The following is a 21,973-nucleotide window of genomic DNA, read 5'->3' on the forward strand; positions in this document are numbered from 1 at the left end:
CACTCTCTGTGCGAAAAATGTTTTCCTCATCTCGGTCCTAAAAGATTTCCCCCTTATCCTTAAACTGTGACCACTTGTTCTGGACTTCCCCAACATCGGGAACAATCTTCCTGCATCTAGCCTGTCCAACCCCTTAAGAAGAGATAGATCAGCATAATTGAATGGCGGAATAGACTTGATGGGCTGAATGGCCTAATTCTGCTCCTATTCCTTATGACCTTATGTGGCTCAAAGGTGACCAAATGGGAGTAGCTTAAATGGGACATCTTGGTTGGCACGAATGAGTTGGGCTGAAGGGCCTGTTTCCATGCTGTCTGGCTGTGACTAATTCTGATCCTGCCTTTTAATGCCATCAGAATATGTGAGATTCCCCATTGAACATTCCTTCGAGGCACATTTTTTGAAAAATGAGTGCTCTGGTATTTTCCAAATGCGATGAAGCTAACTGCCGTTCCAAGTGCTGATCTGACAATTATTAGATCCAGATTCATGTCCAAGCCTCTGACATATAGCTTCAATTACAAACAGAAACCACTTAGCCCAAGTTTTGAATAAAATTAAGCTGTCGACCAAGAGCATTTACTAAATACTCGGTCATTTTTCACTGTGTGCATGTTGAAAACATCTTTAATGGCAGGATTATGTTGCAGCATTAACTTTTGTTCTATTTTTGTTCCTATTCTGGACTCTTTCAAAATTAAAGTTAATAAAGAAATCCCTCGTTCTGAATCCCTAGGCAACAATTTATTGTACTTTGAAAATTACTGATGGAAAGACTTGCTAGGTAGAGACGAAATAGTCATAGTCATACAGTGTGGAAACAGGCCCTTTGGCCCAACTTGCTCATGCTGATCAACAGGTCCCATCTACACCAGTCCCACCTGTCTGCATTTGGCACATATCCCTCTAAACCTATCCTATCAATGAACCTGTCTCAATGTTTCTTAAATTGGCTAGACACATGCACAGTTAAAATCATGTAGGCCTAGTTCATGAAATTTATTGGGATTTGCCATGTCTGGTGGGGAATGGAGTCCGATTAAAACAAAAGAAAAATGCTTTGATGTTCCTCCAAACCGGGTTCTGCAATTGATCTCAGCACCTCTGTGATAAGAGCAAAGATGCTCAAGTTAAGAAAAGTGGAATAGAACTTAAAACCTGTGCTGAACATGATGCCAAGACCAACTCTTATGTTCCTGCACATAATCCATATCTCTCCATATCCAAGTGCCTCTCCAAAAGTCTCCTAAATTGTGAATGAATAAAGGCTTATGAATTTAACGATATTTCATGGAAACAGGCCCCTTGGCCCACCGAGTCCACGCAGAATCATCGCTCACCTGTTCGTGCTAGATCTATGTCATTCCACTTTCTCCTCCACTATGGGAGGCCAATAACCTGCAAAGCCGCACGTCTTTGGGACATGAGAAGAAGCTGGAGCGCCAAGAGGAAGTCCACCTGGTCATAGGGAGGACGAGCAAACTCCACACACACACCGACAGTACCTGAGGTTAGGATTGAACCCGGGTCTCTGGCGCTGTGAGCCAGCAGCTGTACCACCTCCCCCCCCAGGTCTTCTTGTAATTACTACTCATTGTGATTACCGCAGTAAAGTCACGCTTCATTGACTTGCCTATTACTTGGGGCAAGGATGACAAAAACATCACATGATGACAGGTAGACAAAAATGCTGGAGAAGCTCAGCTGGTGAGGCCGCATCTATGGAGCGAAGGAAATAGGCAGCGTTTCGGGTCGAAACTCTTCTTCAGACTGATGTGAGAGTGGGGTGGGGCAGGAAGAAGAAAGGGAGAGGTGGAGCCAGAGGGCTGAGGGAGAGCTGAGAAGGGGACTACCTGAAATTAGAAAAGTCAATGTCCATACTGCTGGGATGCAAACTGCCCAAGCGAAATATGCGGTGCTGCTCCTCCAATTTACGGTGGTCCTCACTCTGGCCATGGAGGAGGCCCAGGACAGAAAGGTCGGATTCGGAATGGGAGGGGGAGATGAAGTGCTGAGCCACCGGGAGATCAGGTTAGTTATTGCGAACCAAGCGGAGGTGTTGGCAGACCAGATTCAAGTACCGAACAGTCCTGAACCAGCGAAGATTATTCTACTAGTTATCGTAAGGAATTTAAACAACCAGGAGTTCAAAGCATTCAATTTTAATGCTGTTAACGGCCAAGTACCTGACTCTGCAGACCCAAGTCCCCGAGCCTTGTTCGTCATACTCGTATTCCAGCTCCTCGCCTGCAAGGAAAGGAAGTTATTGTTGTGGAGTTTGCAATAGCAATTCAGCAATAGAGCTGCATAAGGCACATCACAGAACAGTGGTTAACGCTTTACTTTTATTCTCCGAAATGACTCTCAGGGCACCTCAATGAAGTGCAGCAACCATGTAAATTTTAAACCTGGTTGCTGCAATTCGACACGCCGCCTTATCCCCCAGACCGATTACACCTTCCATTCCCCATCAGGACGGCCTTAGCACCCACCCAATGAGGTGACGGGCAGAGGGGAGGGGGATGGTCGGCAGATGGTAGGACAAAACTCAGATATCTCTGGAGGATGATGGAACAGGGTCTCTGTCTTCCATCCTGTCTGCCTATTGATAGCCCCCTCCTTACCTGTGTCCACCTATCATTTGCCAGGCTTTTTCCTGCCCCTCCTCTCTTACAGTTTTCTTTTCTTTCCCCCCCCACCCCCCCCACCATAACCAGTCTGAAGAGCGGTACCAACCCAAAACGTCACCTATCCATGTTCTCCAGGGATGTTGCCTGAGCGACTGAATTACTTCAGCACTTTGTGCCTCTTTGACAAATGTATACTTGCCTTCATTGATTAGAGCATTGGGTACAAAAATCAGGATGTCAAATTCCTTGTATGTATACATACTTAAATTTAAAAAAAAATGTTTTTAAGATACAGCGCGGATGCAGGCCCTTCGGCCCACCATGTCCGCGCCGACCAGCGATCCCCGCACATTAACACCATCCTACACACACTAGGGACAATTTTCACATTTACACCAAGCCAATTAACTTACAAACCTGTACGACTTTGGAGTGTGGGAGGAAACCGAAGATCTTGGAGAAAACACACGCAGGTCACAGGGAGAACGTACAAACTCTGCACAGACAGCACCCGTAGTCAGGATCGAATCCGGGTCTCCGACGCTGCATTCCGTGTAAGGCAGCAACTCTACCGCTGCGACACCGTGACCGCCCTTACTTGGCTCATAAAATGTATTCAATTCAATTCAATTTAATGCTTCAGCTTTATCGGACTTGGATTAGGCTACATTTGGAGTATCGGCTGTAGTGTTAATCACCCCATTATAGAAAGGGTGTGGAGGCTTTGAACAGGGTGCAGAAGTGGTTCACCACAATTTTCAAGACAGACACAAAGTGCTGGAGTAACTCAGCGGGTCAGGCAGCATCTCTGGGGAAAAAGGATGGTTGACGTTTCGGGTTAGGACCCTTCTTCACACTGCTGTCTGGATTTTATTGTATTACTCATGGAAAGTTGAGCGAACGGGTTATTTTCCCTGGAACATATGAGGTTGAGAGGAAACCTGAAAGAATTATATAAAATGATGAGATTCATGGACAGGGTAGACAGTCAGAACCTTTTCCCTACGGTAAAAACGTCAAAGACTAGAGTACATAGAGGTGAGAGGGGCAAAGTTTAAAGATGTGCAGGGCAAGTTTTGTTTTGAACAGAGACTGATGGATGCCTGGAACGAGCAGTCAGGGGTGGAGGCAGATAGAATAGGCTATTAGATAAGAACATGGGTAATGGAGGGATATGGAGGCGGAGAGGAGTTTAATTTGGCTTTGTGATTGGCACATACTGTGTACAGGAGATACACAAAAATGCTGGAGAAACTCAGCGGGTGCAGCAGCATCTATGGAGCGAAGGAAATAGGCGACGTTTTGGGCCGAAACCCTTCTTCAGACAGGGAGAGACAGAAGAGCCTGTTCCTGTGCTGTACCATCGATGTTACCAATAAATGACCTCAGGCTTTAAACCTCCAATTGTCCAAGGGCAATCAGCCATTTTGATTTTGGGGACAGGGAGAGATTACTAGCAAATTTACTGGGCACTAATTTGTCCCAGATCTAACCATCTAACCAGGACGGCACGTTGGCGCAGCGGTAGAGTTGCTGCCTTACAGCTCCAGAGACCCAGGTTCGATCCTGACTGCGGGTGCTGTCTGTAAGGAGTTTGTACGTTCTTCCCTTGGCCTGTGTGGGTTTTCTCCGAGATCTTCTGTTTTCTCCCACACTCCAAAGATGTCCAGGTTTGCAGGATAATTGGCTCGGCATTAGTGTAAATTGTCCCTAGTGTGTGTGATACAGCACTAGTGTGCCACGATCACTGGTCGGTGCGGACTCTGTATATTTAAACTAAACTAAACCAAACACTGCTGGCAAAGTTTTCACTTATCAGCAATATGTATTCATTTTCCCCTGCAGCTTTACGCATTTTCCTAAACTCAATTTTTCAGCTACGCTTTGTATCAGCTCCACTGACTTCAGCATTCTTGTCTGCATTCCTTTATCTATTCTTTCCTCCGAGCCATGGAATGCTTCCTAGAATAAAGGCACAACATGAATGCAGAGTGTTATCGCATTGGTAAAAGAGGAATTAATAGGGCACTGAGGGAATCGCCTTGCTCAACTTAATAAACCATCCTTAGACCACTGAGGGCCACTTAAAATTTCAAAAGGTAAACAGGCATCAGTTTAATGCTCCCATCAATAAGTCAATCTCTGCTGGAGTACATGTAGGAAGGGACTGAAGATGCTGGTTTAAACCAAAGGTAGACACAAACAGCTGGAGTAACTCAGCGGGACAGGCAGCAGCTCTGGGGGGCAGGGATGGGTGACGTTTTGGGTCGAGACCCAGAGATGCTGCCTGTCCCGCCAGGTGACTCCAGCATTTTGTGCCGACCTGCTGGTGTACCACTGAATTGCATAGCTGAGTCATTCAAACCCACTGCCATCTCATTTAGGATTGGAAATATACCCAAAGGAGACAGCTGGGTAAAAGCAAGAGAGTGGAACTTTTCACAAAATGTTGCAAACGATGACAATCGCTCAAGAAACAGAAGGCACGGAATGCACAATGCTAATGACTAACAGAGTCTGATCAAAAGCAGCTCCAATTGTTCGTGTGTTACACAACGCACCAGAGAGCACGAGTATTTCCAAAACCCAGCAGCCCGCGTCCACCATCCTACAGTAAGAACTCCCCAGGAACCGCGCCTGCCAAGCGGGGCACCCGGGAATAGGGAACTATATCGTGCTTCGGTGATAATAGTGTGTGTCTGTTTTTCAGCTGAATCAAAAATAATAGATAATGTTCTCTCCACGAGCTTCCAAACCCTGCCCGCAATTCCCGGTAGGACTTGTGGAATGAAGACAAGTCCCATCTTCCCGTTCCTGCGTAGCTTATTTTCTGACTCTCGCTGCAGGTGTTAAGGTAGCTGGCAAAACAAGCTGGCGATCTAATGTGCAGAAGGAAGCTGAAGACACACTGGTCAACCTGAGGAGCACCTTCAGCCACAGACTGGTCCCACCAAGATGCAGCACAGATCGCCACAGGACATCCTTCTTCCCTGTGGCTATCAATGGCTATCCCAGGAGAGAAATGGGTTTGCTAACAGTGGAAAGTTCACGATTGGGGACTTGCAAACATTGTTGTGGGGGGGGGAGGGGGGAGGGGAGTCAGCCTTCACCACGACCGAAGGGGGATGAGTTGTATAGTTTGATAGCCACAGGGAAGGAGGATCTCCTGTGGCGTTATGTGTTGCGCCTTGGTGGAACCAGTCTGTTGCAGAAGGTGCTCCTCAGGTTGACCAGTGTGCCATGGAGGGGGTGAGTTGTATTGTCCAGGATGCTCCGCAGTTTGAGGAGCATCCTCCCCTCCATGACCACCTCCAATGACTCTTTGGACACAATATGCTGGAGTAACTCAACGGGTCAGGCAGCATTGCTGGAGAAATAAAAGAAGGACGGGTGATGTTTCGGGTCGAGACCCTTCTGTATCGGGAAAGACCTAGTGAGTGTTGGATTACTTAATCCATTGGTCAGGTTGTACATATTTATAATGCCAACCAGCAGCTACTTGGGGATTTTCAAAATGCCACTGCAGTTTTGGAAAATATTGCTTAAATATCAAAAGGGAGGAGAAATTGTTTTTCTCCACTGAAACACTTCCGCACAGATCGATGGAAACTTCTCTTGAGCATGGCAGTAATTCTTTTAATCAGATAAGCACAGAACTGCCCGCAGGACAGTTTTAAATTAAATCGCAGAGAAATATTTTACACTTAACCCAGACTACTGGGCAATTTGTTTCTTTCCTTATAATCCCTGCTGCAGCTTTGGTTAGATATTACCCTCAGGCGACTGGAGTGTGTTGGGATCAATGCGATCCACAATGGAGAAACTCTCTCCATCGCCATATCTTGCACATGTGTGTCTGCACGTAATATTGGGGAGAATATTGTCCAAAATCATGAGGAATAAACTGGGAAGACGCACAAAGTCTCCTGCCTAGAGTAAGGGAGAATCGAGAACCAGAGGACATGGGTTTAAGGTGTGGGGGGTGAAAGATTTAATAGGAACCTGAGGGGTAACCTTTTTTTTGCACACAGGGTGGTGAGTGTATGGAACGAGCTGTCGGAGGAGGAAGCTGAGGAGGGGTATATCGCAATGTTGAACTATCATTTAGACAGGTAAATGGAGAGGAGAGATTTAGAGGGATTTGGGCCAAACGCAGACAGGTTGGGACAAAGGCTTGTTTCCTCGCTATATGATTCTATTACTCTGTGACTATAGCTGTAGCATTAGTATGTACGGCAACCTTTCCAGAGCTTCAAAATCAAAGAGCTGCCCAACTCTCCAGACACAGGATATCAATCCCAGGTCTATAGTATAGCAGTATATAGTTCTGTGTCCTTCTGGTGAAACATCTGAGACATGCTGTCCCATTTCCTGTCGTAAACTGTTCCTTAGCCACTCTTTGCAATAAGGTAAATTATATGTTAAATTCGAGGAGTTTCCATCTGTGCATTCTCACCTTTCGGCAAGTCAAGCTGCTACCTCATCAGGATCCTTTAAGCCTATTATGTGCGTTATTCATACGTCCTGTGACCGCTGGGGTTTTCACCGGCTGCTCCCACACTCCAACGACGTACAGGTTTGAGGCTTTGGTAACATTGTAAATTGTCCCTACTGTGTAGGATAGTGCTGGTGTATGGGATGATTGCTGGTCTGCATGGACTCGGTGGGCAGAAGGGCCTGTTGCCACGCTGTACCTCTAAAGTTTAAAGTGTTACAAACTAGCTAGACAGCTTTATTAGGTAGAAGGAAATAGACGACTGTTGATAAGGTGGGATGCAAAAAGCATAAACAGGAGCACAGATCTGCGAGTGAAATTGCTTCATGCTGCCCTGTAATTTTATGGGTGTTGGAACAATGTAGGTCAGATCTGTAACTTCAGGACAAGCACCTTGGGGAAAGTGAAGAATTCTTATCTAGTAGTTAGCTTCCCATTTTATCATGGGGAACACAGAATGGGCCTGGAGTTTTAGTTTTAAGGGCCTGTCCCACTTAGGCTATTTTTTAGGCGACTAGGCTGTCACCACATGGTCGCCGGGGTGTCGCCTGTATGGTCGTGAGTCGTCTCCTCAGTCGCCCAAAGAGTCGTAGCTTCTTTCTGGTCGCTGCTGGATTTTCAACATGTTTAAAAATTTTCGGCGACAGTGGGTTTGATGCCAAAGAGCATAGCTTGACTTCTCCTGACGTTGGTGCTGTCGTAGGTTATTGCCAGGTGACGTAGGTTGTCGCCGGTGCTGACTTCCGTGAATTCCATTGGCGACTACCGGCGTCAACCGGCGACAGGTACCGGCGACTGAATTGTCTTCAGTTGTCCCCAGTTGTCGTAGCTTGTCGTAGGTGGATGTAGGTTGACCGGTTGTCGTAGGTTGTCGCCTGAATGGTCTTAGGTTGTCGTAGGTGGACGTTCTAATGGCTCGCCGTAACTTGACGTCCACTTGGTGGTAGGTTGTTGTAGCTTGTCGTAGATATTGTTGTAGGGGGTCCAGTGGCCGTTTTTTCAGCGACCTGCTATGACTATGACAGTTGCTGGAAGTCGCCTAAAAATTTGCCTAAGTGGGACAGGCCCTTGTCTGAAGATACAGCGTGGAAAAGGCCCGCTACATCCACGTCGACCTGTGATTGTCCGTTCACACTAGTTCTATGTTATCCCACTTTCTCAGCCACTCCCCACACAATGAGAGGTAATTTACAGAGGGCCAATTAACCTACAAACCCGCACGTCGTTGGGATGTGTGCAGAAAGGGGAGTACCCGGAGTAAACGCACATGGTCACAGGGAGAACGTGCAAACTCCACACGTCAGGATTGAACCTGGGTCACTGTTGCTGTGAGGCAGCAGCTTTATCCCGAGTGATAGGAGTAAGGGAAAAAGCCAACTGATACTGTAACAAATAAATATTTCGCTCATTGCAATACTAAACCATACACTATTTGACTAAGGTTGGCCAAAGCCATGGTGTGGTCCAAAAGAAGTTCATGTCAGTTTCTGAATCATATACAAAACATCAACTAAACTAAAACTAGGAAAAGCAAACAAGCTACTGGAGGAACTCAGAGGGTTGAGCCGTATTTGTGGAAGGGGAATGGACAGTCGATGTTTCAGGATGGGACTTTTCACCCACACTGAAAGAGTGCGGCCACAGTGGCACAGCGGTAGAGTTGCTGCCTTACTCGGTGACCCGGGTTCAAATCCTGACAACGGGTGCTGTCTGTACGGAGTTTGAACGTTCTCCCCGTGACCCCGTGGGTTTTCTCCGAGATCTTCGCTTTCCTCCCATACTCCAAAGACGGACAGGTTTATAGGTTAATTGGCTTGGTGTATGTGCAAATTGTCCCTAATGTGTGTAGGATTGTGTTAATGTGCGGGGAACGCTGGTTGGTGCGGACTCGGTGGGCCAAAGGGCCTGTTTCCGCGCTGCATCTCTAGAAGGAAAAAAAATAGAGGAGAGATAGCCAGTGTAAAGGGGTGAGGGAGGGTGGGGGCAAGAGCTGGCAAGCTGAAGGTGAGTCCAGGTGAGTAGTTGTTACTTGGCAGATGTAGTCGGGTGGGGGTCGGAAAGATGGAAACGGCGGCAGAGACTAGGAGGTGGAAGGTGGAGGCAAATGGATGCAGATGATGGGATCGGATAGGAAAGGAAGGAGAAGCATGGAACCAAATTAAGGAGGTAGGTGGGCAGATGGGAAGCATTAGCAAGAGGAGACCCAGTGGGCGTGCGAGATTGACACAGTTGAAAGCACCGGTTTATTTCTATGGCTGCGTATTCTTTCTACTTAACCAGTGGGAACATAGTGACAGAAAAGTGAAGGATACACAAGGCCATGACAATTTACACCGTGATTCTGTACCAAAACTATATGTCAGATGCTTAGATTTGGATGCAAGTGCTTCTTCCCCTCAGGCTTCCGAACGTTTCTTCCATAAACCAGGGTACTGTCCGATTCACCTCTACCCCATTGTGGACATTGGACTTTGTGTCTGGAACTGGTGCGATATAATGCTGAGGACTATATTCTGCACTCTCTACCAAGTTCACAAGTTATAGGAGAATTAGGCCGTTCGGCCCATCAAGTCTAATCCGCCATTCAATCATTGCTGATCTCTGCCTCCCAATCCCATTCTCCTGCCTTCTCCCCATAACCCTTGATTCCCTTTCTAATCAAGAATTTGTCTATCTATGCTTTAAATAATATCCACTGACTTGGTCTCCACAGCCCTCTGTGGCAATGAAATTCCACAGATTAACTACCCTCTGACTAAAGAAGTTCCTCCTCACCCCTCCTCACCTCCTTTTTAAAAGTGTTCCCTTTATTTTTGAGGCTATGACCTTTGGTCCTAGACTCTCCATCCCAAAACATCCTTTCCACATCCACTCTATCTATGCCTTTCATTATTCTGTAAGTTTCAGTGCGATCCCCCCTCAACCTTCTAAACTCCAGCGAGTACAGGCCCAGTGCTGCCAAGCACTCATCATATGCTAACCCTTTGCTCTACCTCTTGTGGTAGAGTTTGACTTGATTTTTAGTACAATAGTGATTTTATTTGTGATTGCCATTGATGAACTAACTGTACACTGCAAGGGCCAGGAAGCGAGCGGGCAAGATCATCTCTGACCCCTCTCACCCTGGCCACAAGCTCTTCGAATCACTTCCCTCTGGAAAGCGACTCCAGACTGTCAAAGCTGCCACAGTCAGACATAAAAACAGTTTTTATCCATGCTCTACTCAACAGCCAAAAATCTGTAGCCTCCCTTTGATCTGGTATTTTGTTGGTTCACATGCTTGATCAATGGTGTTTTATCATTAACGTTTTATTATTATTATTAATGTTCAGTGTTTTCTGAGTCATTCGCAACTGTCACTGTATGTCATGTTATTACTTGTGGGCGGAGCACCAAGGCAAATTCCTTGTATGTGAATACTTGGCCAATAAACTTACCTACAATATACATAATCTGTTTGGAAAGCGTGCAAAACAAAGCCTTTCACTGTACTTCAGCACACATGACAATAACAAACCTAAACCCAAACCAAGTAGTAATGGCATACTAGAGAATAGAGGGCTTCTCCACTGGGAAGTCAAGTCTGAAGTCTCAGCCTCTAAAAGGTAGTACATTCCCACAGATCCGTTAGGGTGTCTGATAAACAAGAAAAACAATTAAAAATGCAGAAGCTGTGAACTGAAATAAAACAAAACGCTGGAAGGATTCAGCCTGAGGCAGCAAAGAAACGGGTTAATGTTCAACTCGAAAAAACCTCTGTCAAAACGGTGATAGAAAGATAGCAAACAGCACACTGTTGGAGGAACTCAGCGGGTCAAGCAACATTTATCAGGGGAGGATTGAGGTGAGGAATTATCAACATTTCTGGTCGTGACCCTGTTGATCAGGACTGATCAATTCCCCCACCGCCCTCACAGATGCTGCTTGACCAGCTGAGTTTCTCCAAGTTCTTGAAGAAGGGTCCCGACCTGAAACGTCACCTATCCTTGTTCTCCAGAGATGCTGCCTAACCCACTGAGTTACTTCTGTGTTTTGTGTCTATCTTTGGTATAAACCAGTATCTGCAGTTTCTTTGCCACAGAAGGCTGTGGAGGCCAACTCAATGGATATTTGTTGCGTAACTGACAGCAAAAGTGAGACAGGCCCAAGACCCTGGCGCGAAGCAACGTCTCACCTCCAACAGCAGCAGAAGCAGGCAAACGATCGCCGAGCACGGCCTGGGGCTCACGGCCGTTGAGGTCCGGATCCGCCCCACTTCTACTCCCAGAGCGTGGCCAAGAAAATTGAAGATAGACACAAAATGCAGGGATAACTCAGCGGGACCGATAGCATCTCTGGAGAGAAGCAATGGGTGACATTTCGGGTCAAGGCCCTTCTTTCAGACTGAAGAAGCGTCTCGACACGAAACATCATCCATTGCTTCTCTCCAGAGATGCTGCCGGTCCCGCTGAGTTACTCCAGCTTTGTGTCCATCTTCAAATGACGTCACCCGCTCCAGACGACTGTGCGGGCGCATGAAATCGCGCGTGACCTTCACGGGACCGTCGCGACTCAACGCGACCACGAGGTCGCATAATTAGCGTGCCAAGGACACGCAAGTGGGACAGGAGCTTCATTACGTACTGGCTAAGAGTAATAGCAAGGGTCAGCAACCTTGTTCTGTATAGGGACCGGGATGCATGTCTGTGAGCAGATGGCAGGCCACATCTATCACGTGTACACATGGATCGTGCCCCTTCGAGGTCGGCACTCATATTCGCTCATCCCCGGCCTATTGACAACCCCGATCCTGACCAAAGATCATAGAGTGGATCTTTGATCCCGACAAAGAAGCCCAGACACAAAAGGTGCTTGGCCGTGCCGGCGGCTTTGCGCAGGATGCGGTACAGCCAGAGCTCGGCGCTGCTCACCGCTGTTCTGCCGCTCCCCGCTGCTTGGCAGCTACGCCATTGCGATCACCAGCGCAGGTCTCCTTGCTTCCTTCCGTCTGTACTACTGTAGATGGGACATGTTAGCCAGTGTGGGCAAATTGGGCTTAAAGGCCTGTTTCCACGCATATGACTCCATAGCAAATGCGAGAATTCTGAAATGAAAATAGAAAATTGCACAAACACTCAGAAGGTCAGGCATCATCTGCAGAACGACGATCAGTTACCATTTCAAGGTCAGAGCATCCAACGAAGGGTCTTGGACCTGAAACGTCGACCTTGTTTCTCTTTCCAGAGATGCTGATTGACCTGGTGAATACTCCCAGTTATTGCATTGATTAAAAAACAAGCTTGTTGTTATTCATTGGATCCTCTATTTGCACAATGTTTGCCATTCTTTACAAGACAAGACAAGTCATTTATTTGTCACATGTACCAATTGGTACAGTGAAATGTGTGGTCACCGTACAGCCATACGAGTAAAAAAAGAGCACAGCACACGATAATCTTTAACATAGACATCTCCACACAGCGGAATCAAAGTTTCCCACTGTGAGGGACAGTCATCCTCCTCTGTTCTTCACCCGTGGTCGGGGGGCTCCCGAACCCTTCGCTGTCGCCGCTATGAGCGGCCTGATGTTCAGGCCCTCTCGCCGGGATGATGGAACTCCGACATCAGAACGGGAGAACAACCTCAGCGGTTTGGACATCCGAATCAGCCACTTCCTACCGGAGTCCGCGGCTCCCGAAGTCCACAAGCCGCGCTGGGCGGAGATTCACGCTGGCGGCCCTCGGCAAAAGGTCTGAGGACTCCACGATGTTGAAGTCAGCGCCGCCCACGCTGGACGCTCTCCAAACCCCAGCTCCGCGATGTTGAAGCAGCAGGCCCAACACTACGGAGCTTCAAACGGCGATCCAGGTAAGGCATCGCCCGCTCCGCGGTGAATCCAGTGCTGCGCCGCCGCTGAGGCTTTGGCCGATCCCCGGCAGGAAAGACTGGGAAACGGTTTCCCCCCTTACCCTACCCCCCCTTCCCTCACATAGAAAAACTAAAGAAACCTCCAAAACATACTTTTAAAACAGACTAAAAATTTAAAAAAATAGAAAAACAGACAGACTGTAGGCAGAGGCTGCCATCAATGCGGCGCCCCTAGTGGATAGATTATAACTGTCCCTGCAAACCAAATAAAGTTTGTATTGTGCTCTTGTTGGGAAACCATTCAAACTTTTTTCCACTTAACCACTATCAAAAGGGCACGATCCACTCTCTTTTCAAGAATAGGTCAATCGACACTGGTCAGGTTTCCTAAGATAATCTTTTAGCAATATAGATGCTGATTAACTTCCAGTATACTCCCATATTGGTGCCACTGCATTTCATTTCAATTTTTCTGATGAATTTATGTGACATTTGACAAAAAAATGCAAGACAAAAAAATAGTTCAATAAAGCTCATCATTCATATCGCAGGTAGACAAAAATGCTGGAGAAACTCAGCCGGTTCGGCAGCATCTATGGAGCGAAGGAAATAGGCAACGTTTCGGGCCGAAACCCTTCTTCAGACTGAAGTCTGTCAGTCTGAAGAAGGGGTTCGGCCCGAAACGTTGCCTATTTCCTTCACTCCATAGATGCTGCCGCACCCGCTGAGTTTCTCCAGCACTTCTGTCTAGCTTCGATTTTCCAGCATCTGCAGTTCCTTCTTAATCATTCATATCGCAATTCATTTACCTCACTAAATTCTGAATGGCCCTTTGAGTTGTGAGGGAAATTAAACTATTTTGCATTTGGTTTGAAATTTGAACAAAACCATAAATATACACAGCAAGAACTGTATCTTACCCTGATAAATTGTATTTATTTACAATAATAAATGTCACAAAAACATGTTAAAGATGCATTATTTGTGTAGTAATAAAATAACTTAAATGCTTCACAGATTGAAAATGAAACATTTATGTTTTATGTGTAATGACCATAAGACATGGGAGTGGAATTGGGTCATTTGGCCTATTGAGTCCACTCTGCCATTTGACTAGAGCTGACCAATCTTTCCCTATCAACCTTATTCTCCTTCCTTCGCCCCGAAACCTTTGACGCCCTTATTGATCAAAAACCTATCAATCTCCATTTTAAAAATACCCAATGACTTGGCCTCCGCCGCCGTCTGTAGCAATGAATTCCACAGATTCACCACCCTCCGCCTAAAGAAGTTCCTCTTCATCTCCATTCTAGGAAAGTAATCTATGTATAATTTACATTTTAGTGTGGTGGTGTCTTAGTCTATGTGCATGTCCTGCTGCTGTAAGCGGGACTGTCATTGTACCTGTATATCACCGTACTTGTGCATAGGACTCGACTTGATTTGACTTGACTTAAAGGAGTTAAAGTACATAGATTTAGGCAGGGAATTTCAGAGGTTGAGTTCACAACAGATGGAAACATGGCAGACAATAATGGAGCAATGAAAATGGGGGAACTTGCAGAGATCCTGAATTATGGTAACATGAATAATCTGCATAGTTATAAGACTGGAGGAGGTTGCAGAGAGCAGCAACTGCCTCACAACGCCAGTGACCGGGGTTTGATCCTGACTACGGGTGCTGTTCGTAGTGAGTTTGTGCATTCTCCCCGAGACCTTGTGTGTTTACCCTGGGTGCTCCGGTTTCCTCCTACATTCCAAAGAAGTGTAGCTTTGTAGGCTAATTGGTTTCCATAGATTGTTCCCAGTGTGTAGGAAAGAACTAATGTACGGGTGATCGATGGTCGGCGTGGTCTTGGACGGCGAAGGGCCTGTTTCCATGCTGTATCTCTAAACTAAACTAAAAGATGAATCGGAGCCAAATTGTGTACAAGGACGAGATATTGGAAAAGCTGGCAAGTGAAATAAATAGGGTGCGAACAAAAAGAATGAGAATAAAACCAGACATTCAAGAAAATTAGTTTGAAGAAAAGAATATTGACTTCTGCTCTCGATTTTTACCATTGCATGCTTCTTAACAGTTTGTTGGGGGGGGGGGGGGGGGGGGGGGGGGGTGGCGAGAAACACAAGTCAGTTGTGCACCACCACAATTGAATGTCTAATAGAACAATGTGTGGGTTAAAGAATGAAGGCTTATTGATTTGAGAAGAATGGAAAGCCTCAGAACCGTACCTCAGCAAGGATCCATGCCCTCCAGCGAGACAGGAAGAAACTAAATATGGAAACTGAGACTAGATGCCACTAAAGCGATGTCATCTCTTTGAAAGTGTTGCTTTTTCTGGTAGCAAAATTATATATATTTTTTAAACAGACGTCACCAACCTTCTCTGTCAAAGAAGCCCTGAAGTGCTTTCTTGGGGTCTTTGATGTAAAATGCTTCTCGGTCTTCCTGAAATTCAATGGAATAAGGGTTCTCTTCACTTTCATCCTCCACAGCATCCTCCACTGTTGAAATATTTAAAAAAACAATCACTGATCTGGCAGGCACCATCTACCTACTTTATATGATAATTCGCTGAATAGCAAATTCTTAGTGCTTTGGGAGATGGAGTCAACTATCGGGTGATCTTTAAACAAAGCCATCAACAGTAAATGGAAGAGAGGCACAAAATCTGGAGTAGGTGTGCGCTTGTGGGAATTTGGGCGGTGGGGTAGGGGAGGGGGATGCAGGAATGTCGAGCAAATGTGGGAGACAGGGAAAGACTAAGATGATAGCTTTTTAATTAAATTTCCAATTCAGTTTGAAGATGAGACTAACTCATCAGTTGGCCTATTTTTAATTTGAGACAAGTTTTTTTCTCTCTGAGGCATTATTTTGTTTCACTTGTTTTCGTTATTTATTAAAAGTGTGTTGGGAAGTGAATGGAAAGTGGCCCGTTTATGAACACTCCAGCTGCTTTACAGACATGCAGTTAACTGAAGCATTTAGAACTCGTTACGTTGATGATACTCCACAGTGTAACAAACTCAATTTTTGAGAAAACCTTAGATCTCGTAACCTTATTCACAATTATCGGGTTTTACCGCTGAACAGGCAAATCTAAGACCAGCTGATTACAAACTCGATTAAAACTCGAGTAACTCAGCGGCATCATCTGTTGAGGGAATAGCATTCGCAGTTCTTCGTGACCACAGACTAGTGTGCCCAAACTTGTAAGGAGGAGGCAGTGGGAAGGAGTTCCTCATCAAAATCCTTCTGGGTCAAAAGACCCCGATTCTGGACACAAAAGGAACTGCAGAACCTGGAATCCTGATCAAAATACCAAGTGCTGGAGTAACTCAGCGGGTCCGGCGGCATCCGTGGAGAATATAGATAGGCAACGTTTCAGGTCAGGACCCTTCCTCGGAAGCCACTTCAAATGTCCTGACCCAAACCGTTGTCTGCCAATTCCCTCCATAGATGCTGCCTCACCCGCTGAGTTAAGGGCCTGTCCCACGAGCATGCGACCTGCATGCGGCAAGCGCGACCAAACCGGAGGCGGGGGCCGCGGGGAGGTCGAGTGATCCCCGTACAGGGCCGGTCCAACCAGCATGTGCCTGCATGCGGTGAGCGTGACCAAACCGGAAGCGGGGGTCGCTTGGAGGTCGAGTATGTGACGTGAAGTTCGAGCGAAGTCCGCGGGAAGTTCGCGCGTGACGTATGGTGTCGAGACGCTGGTTATGGCATCGAGACGGTGCGTACAGCCTCAATGTGGCTGCGGGCCGGCAGGTCGGTGCCGTGCAGAATTTTTGAACATGTTCAGTTTTTCCGGAGCCCCGCGCGGTGTCGGGACCAGCTCCGCACAACTACATACAGCTCCGGCGATCGAAGTGGGACTGGCCCCGCGAGGCCTTAGGATTCAATCGACCACGTTAGGTCGCGCTTGCCGCATGGAGTCGCATGCTCGTGGGACAGGCCCTTTACTCTAGAGTTACTCTTGTATTTTGATCAAGATTCCAACATCTGCAGTTCCTTTTGATTATAGTGTGTCCAGAGTCAGGGGCTTATTTAACAGACAGATTTACAGTGCATTCAGAAAGTATTCAGACCCCTTCATTTTTTCCACATTTTGTTACGTTACAGCCTTATTCTAAAATCGATTGTTCATTTTTTTTATCATCAATCTACACACAATACCCCATAATAAAAAAAGCGAAAACAGGCGTTTAGAAATGTTTGCAAAGTAATTAAAAATAAACAACTGAAATATCACATTTACATAAGTATTCAGACCCTTTACTCAGTACTATGTTGAGTCACCTTTGGCAGCGATTACAGCCTCAAATCTACTTGGGTATGATGCTACAAGCTTGGCACACCTGTATTTGGGTAATTTCCCCCATTCTTCTCTGCAGATCCTCTCAAGCTCTGTGAGGTTGGATGGGGAGTGTCGATGCACAGCTATTTTCAGATCCCTCCAGAGATGTTTGATCGGTTTCAAGTCCGGGTTCTGGCTGGGCCACTCAAGGACATTCACAGAATTGTCACGAAGCCACTCCTGCGTTGTCTTGGCTGTGTGCCTAGGGTCATTGTCCTACTGGAAGGTGAATCTCCGCCCCAGCTTGAGGTCCAGAATGATATGGAGCAGGTTTTCATCAAGGATCTCTCTGTACTTTGCTCCATTCATCTTTCCTTTGATTCTGACTAGTCTCCCAGTTACTGCCGCTGAAAAACATCCGCACAGCATGATGCTGCCACCACCATGTTTCACCATAGGTATGGTATTGGCCAGGTGATGAGCGGTGCCTGGTTTCCTCCAGACGTGACGCTTGGCATTCAGGCCAAAGAATTCAATCTTGGTTTCATCAGACCAGAGAATCTTGTTCATCATGCCTTTTGGCAAACTCCAAGCGAGCTGTCATGTGCCTTTTACTGAGGAGTGGCTTCCGTCTGGCCACTCTACCATAAAGGCCTGATTGGTGGAGTGCTGCAGATATTGTTATCTTTCTGAAATGTTCTCCCATCTCCACAGAGGAACTCTGGAGCTCAGTCAGAGTGACCATCGGGTTCTTGGTCACCTCCCTGACCAAGGCCCTTCTCCCCAGATTGCTCAGTTTGGCCGGGCGGCCAGCTCTATGAAGAGTCCTGGTGGTTCCAAAATTCTTCCATTTAAGAATGACGGAGTCCACTGTGCTCTTCGGGACCTGCAATGTTGCAGAAATTGTTTTATACCCTTCCCCAGATCTGTGTCTCGACACAATCCTATCTCGGAGGTCTATGGACAATTCCTTCATCTTCATGGCTTGATTTTTGCTCTGACATGCACTGTCAACTGTGGGACCTTATATAGACAGGTGTGGGCCTTTCCAAATCATGTCCAATCAATTTAATTTACCACTGGTGGACTCCAATCAAGTTGTAGAAACATCTCAAGGACAATCAATAGAAATAGGATGCACCTAAGCTCAATTTTGAGTGTCATAGCAAAGGGTCTGAATACTTATGTAAATGTGAAATTTCAGTTATTTCTTTTTAAGTACTTTGGAAACATTTCTAAACCTGTTTTCGCTTTTTTTTAAATGGGGTATTATGTGTAGATTGATGGTAAAAAAACAAATGTAATCCATTTTAGAATAAGGCTATAACGTAACAAAATGTGGAAAAAGTGAAGGGGTCCGAATACTTTCTGAATGCACTGAAGATGAACAACTTCTTCTCATTCTCTTACAGCCACCTCTTTTCAACTTTGTTAAACCAGGCATTCCTCTAGTCTAGACACTAAATGCTGGAGCAACGCAGCAGTTACTTGATGCTGAAGAAGGGTCTCGACCAGAAACGTCACCCATCCCTTCTATCCAGAGATGCTGCCTGTCCTGCTGAGTTCACTCCAGCATTTTGTGTCGATCTCCGGTTTAAATCAGCATCTGCAGTTCATTCCTACAACAATTCCTTTGGTCTATCCACCCTTCCTAAGAGCCAAATGTTAATGAGAAACAAACAGCCCGTTTTAAATAGAGACACAAGAGACTACAGATGTTGGAATCAACACCATATTTTAATGGTGGGAAGATGGAAATGCAAGGAACTGCAGATGCTGGAATCTTACACAGGACACAAAGTGTCAGAGTAACTTAGCAGGTCAGGTATAATCACTGGAGGACATTGATAGGCAACACTTTGAGTCAAGAGCCTTCTTCAGATTTCGATTCTGAAGCAGTGTCTCAACCCAAAATGTCGCCATGTCCTCCAGGTATGCTGCCTGACGCACTAAATTACTCCAAGACTTTGTATTGAATGGCAGGAATGTAGAGATTAATTAAACTTTTCAATTCCAAATCTTTGAACATTCAATCAAGCTGTTCCAAGCGCTGGGAAGTGATTGAAAGTTTCGAAAGGTATGCTGTTTCGTTTCGTGAAAGACAGCCATGAAATTAGGTTGTGGCACATTGGTAAAGTTTCTGCCTCAGAGACCCGGGTTCAATCCTGACTACCGGTGCTGTCTGTATGGAGTTTGTACGTTCTCCCTGTGACTTTGTTGGTATCCTCCCACACTCCAAAGACGTACAGGTTTGTGGGTTAATTGGCTTCGGTAAAAATTGTAAGTTTTCCCTAGCGTGTAGGATAGTGCTAGTGTACGGGGTGATTGCTAGTCAGCATGGACTGAGTGGGCGGTAGGGCCTGTTTCCACGCTGTATCTCTAAATTAAAATCTAAACTAAAGTAAAGTAGATTACAACTGATCTAAATCTTCACATCACTTATTAGGAAAGGTTTAGAGTGACATGGGCAAAACGCGGCCAAATTAGACAAACTTAGATGGGCATCTTGGTTAGCATGGATGAGTTGGGCTTTGGGTCGTTTCCATGCTTTAGTTTAATTTAGATTAGAGATACAGCGTGGAAACAGGCCCCTTGGTCCACTGAGTCCACACGAACCAGCGACCCCCCTGTACACTAGCAGTGTCCTACACACACGAGGGACAATTTACAAAAAAACAATCATCCTACAAACCTGCACGTCTTTGGAATGTGGGAGGCCGGAGCACCCGGAGAAAACTCACGCGGGGACAGAGAGAACGTACAAATTCCATACAGACAGCACCCGTAGTCAGGATCAAATCTGGGTCTCCGGTGCTGTAAGGCAGCAACTCTACCACCAAGCCACTATTCCTTTGTTAGGAAAGATTTAGAGGGACATGAACAAAACGTGGCCAAATAGGACTGGCTTCGACTTCGACTGGCTTCGATGGGCATCTAGGTCAGCATGGACGAGTTGGACTGATGGGCCTGTTTTCATGCTCTATAAAGGAGACTGAAACGTCACCCATTCCTTCTCTCCAGAGATGCTGCCTGTCCCACTGAGTTACTTCAGCATTTTGTGTCTATCTTCCATGCTCTATAACTCTACTTGACGTGATGACCCTACGAGGCTGATGACCGCACCTACCTATTCCCCATGTGCACCCAGACGCAGCTTTGGCCACAGGCTTCTTTGGCTGCTCTACTGACACAGACTTGGCATTATCGTCCTCGTCTGAGTCTTCCCCGAGCATCCTTTTCTCCAAGCGCTCGTGCTGCCGGTTCATTTGCTTCAGCTCGGTCACAGTAAATTCAGATTCTGCCTCTGCGTCCTCTTCTGGCCCCTGCATTCGTAGATGTTTCGCAAATTAAAAAAAATAGCGTTAGGTCACATTGGCCCACATTAACAGTTTAAAAACGTTTTTTTAGAGAAACAGCACGGAAACAGGCCCTTCGGACCACCGAGTCTGCGACGACCAGCGATCCCCGTACACTCGCACTATCCTACACACTAGAGACAATTTATCATTTTTACCAAAACCAATGAATCTACAAACCTGCACGTCTTTGGAGTATGGGAGGAAACAAGAGCACCCAGGGAAAGCCCACGCGGTCACGGGGAGAACGTATAAACTCTGTACAGACAGCACCCATAGTAAGGAGCAAACACAGGTGTCGGACACTTCAGGGCAGCAACTGTACTGCTGCGCCACCGTGCAGCTCTATTAACAAATTCAATGATAAAACAATCACTATATACTCCGGTTTAGTAGTTAATGTTCTGATGTTGGCACTGGAATATAGAAATCTATTTATTATATTACTAAAACTCTGTTCTTGTTCGGTTTCGGCTTTCTGTGCTGCGGTTTCCGAGAGTATGCCGCCACCTACGGCCGCCATTTTTGGCCACCTCGCTCAGAGCCCCCCTCCGCCGCGTGTGTGCCAAGGATTTTTTCCGTCAAATGAAAATTGACCGAGATATTAATGTTTTTACAACATTCCCCATTCTCTCTGCTGCCCCTGCTGGAGGGAGGGGGAGGGACTATAAAACCTCCCCCCCTCTCCTCTCCCCCCTCTCCTCTCGCCCCCCTCCCTCTCCTCTCCCCCCTCCCCCCTCCTCCTCTCTCCCTCCCTCCCCCCCCCTCTCCTCCCCCCCTCTCCTCCCCCCCTTCATAGCTACTGTGAAGGTTGAAAATTAATGATCATTTATAATATTTTAGTTTCTTTTGGTGAACAGAAGAGAAGGAGAACACTCAATCATTTAATTTTCAGTAGATTTTATGAAGTCATTTGTCATTACTGTTTCCCAACCAGCCTGGTTAAAGCAGCAAATAGTGGAATAAATGCACCAGAGGTAAATCAGCATCCTAAAGGGCCAGTCCCATTTTCACGACCTAATTCACGACCTCTGCCAAGTTTGCCCTTGACTCATACTCGCAGCATGGTCGTCATGAGGTCGTAGGAGGTCGTAGGTAGGTCGTAGCAGGTCGTGATGCTAGTCGTAGGTACTCGTGGCATCAAGTAGGTTGCGCCATTTTTTCCAGCCTGATGAAAAATGTCCACGAGTAAAAAAGGTCGTGAATTAGGTCGTGAAAGTGGGACAGGCCCTTTAAAGAGAGTAAAACTGCCGGTGTAGCGCTTCAGCAAAGGCCAGATCATTTCTTCATCAGCATTAGGCAGAAACAAGGAACTGCAGATGCTGTAACACAAAGGATGCAATGTGC

General features: G+C 46.4%; 1 protein-coding gene across 1 annotated transcript in view; it reads right to left on the bottom strand.

Moving 5' to 3' along the window:
• Positions 1-21,973, bottom strand: part of slc4a1ap (solute carrier family 4 member 1 adaptor protein) — a 187,891-nt gene that overhangs the window by 124,740 nt on the left and 41,178 nt on the right. Inside the window, exons 3-5 of the mRNA XM_055636349.1 lie at positions 20,398-20,593; positions 15,355-15,477; positions 2,187-2,247 (exon numbers count right to left, since the gene is read on the bottom strand). Of these exons, the coding sequence (XP_055492324.1) occupies positions 2,187-2,247; positions 15,355-15,477; positions 20,398-20,593 (380 nt within the window). The remainder of the gene's footprint in view (positions 1-2,186; positions 2,248-15,354; positions 15,478-20,397; positions 20,594-21,973) is intronic.

Source organism: Leucoraja erinacea, chromosome 5 (assembly GCF_028641065.1).
Source record: "Leucoraja erinacea ecotype New England chromosome 5, Leri_hhj_1, whole genome shotgun sequence".
Taxonomy (NCBI): Eukaryota; Metazoa; Chordata; class Chondrichthyes; order Rajiformes; family Rajidae; genus Leucoraja; species Leucoraja erinaceus.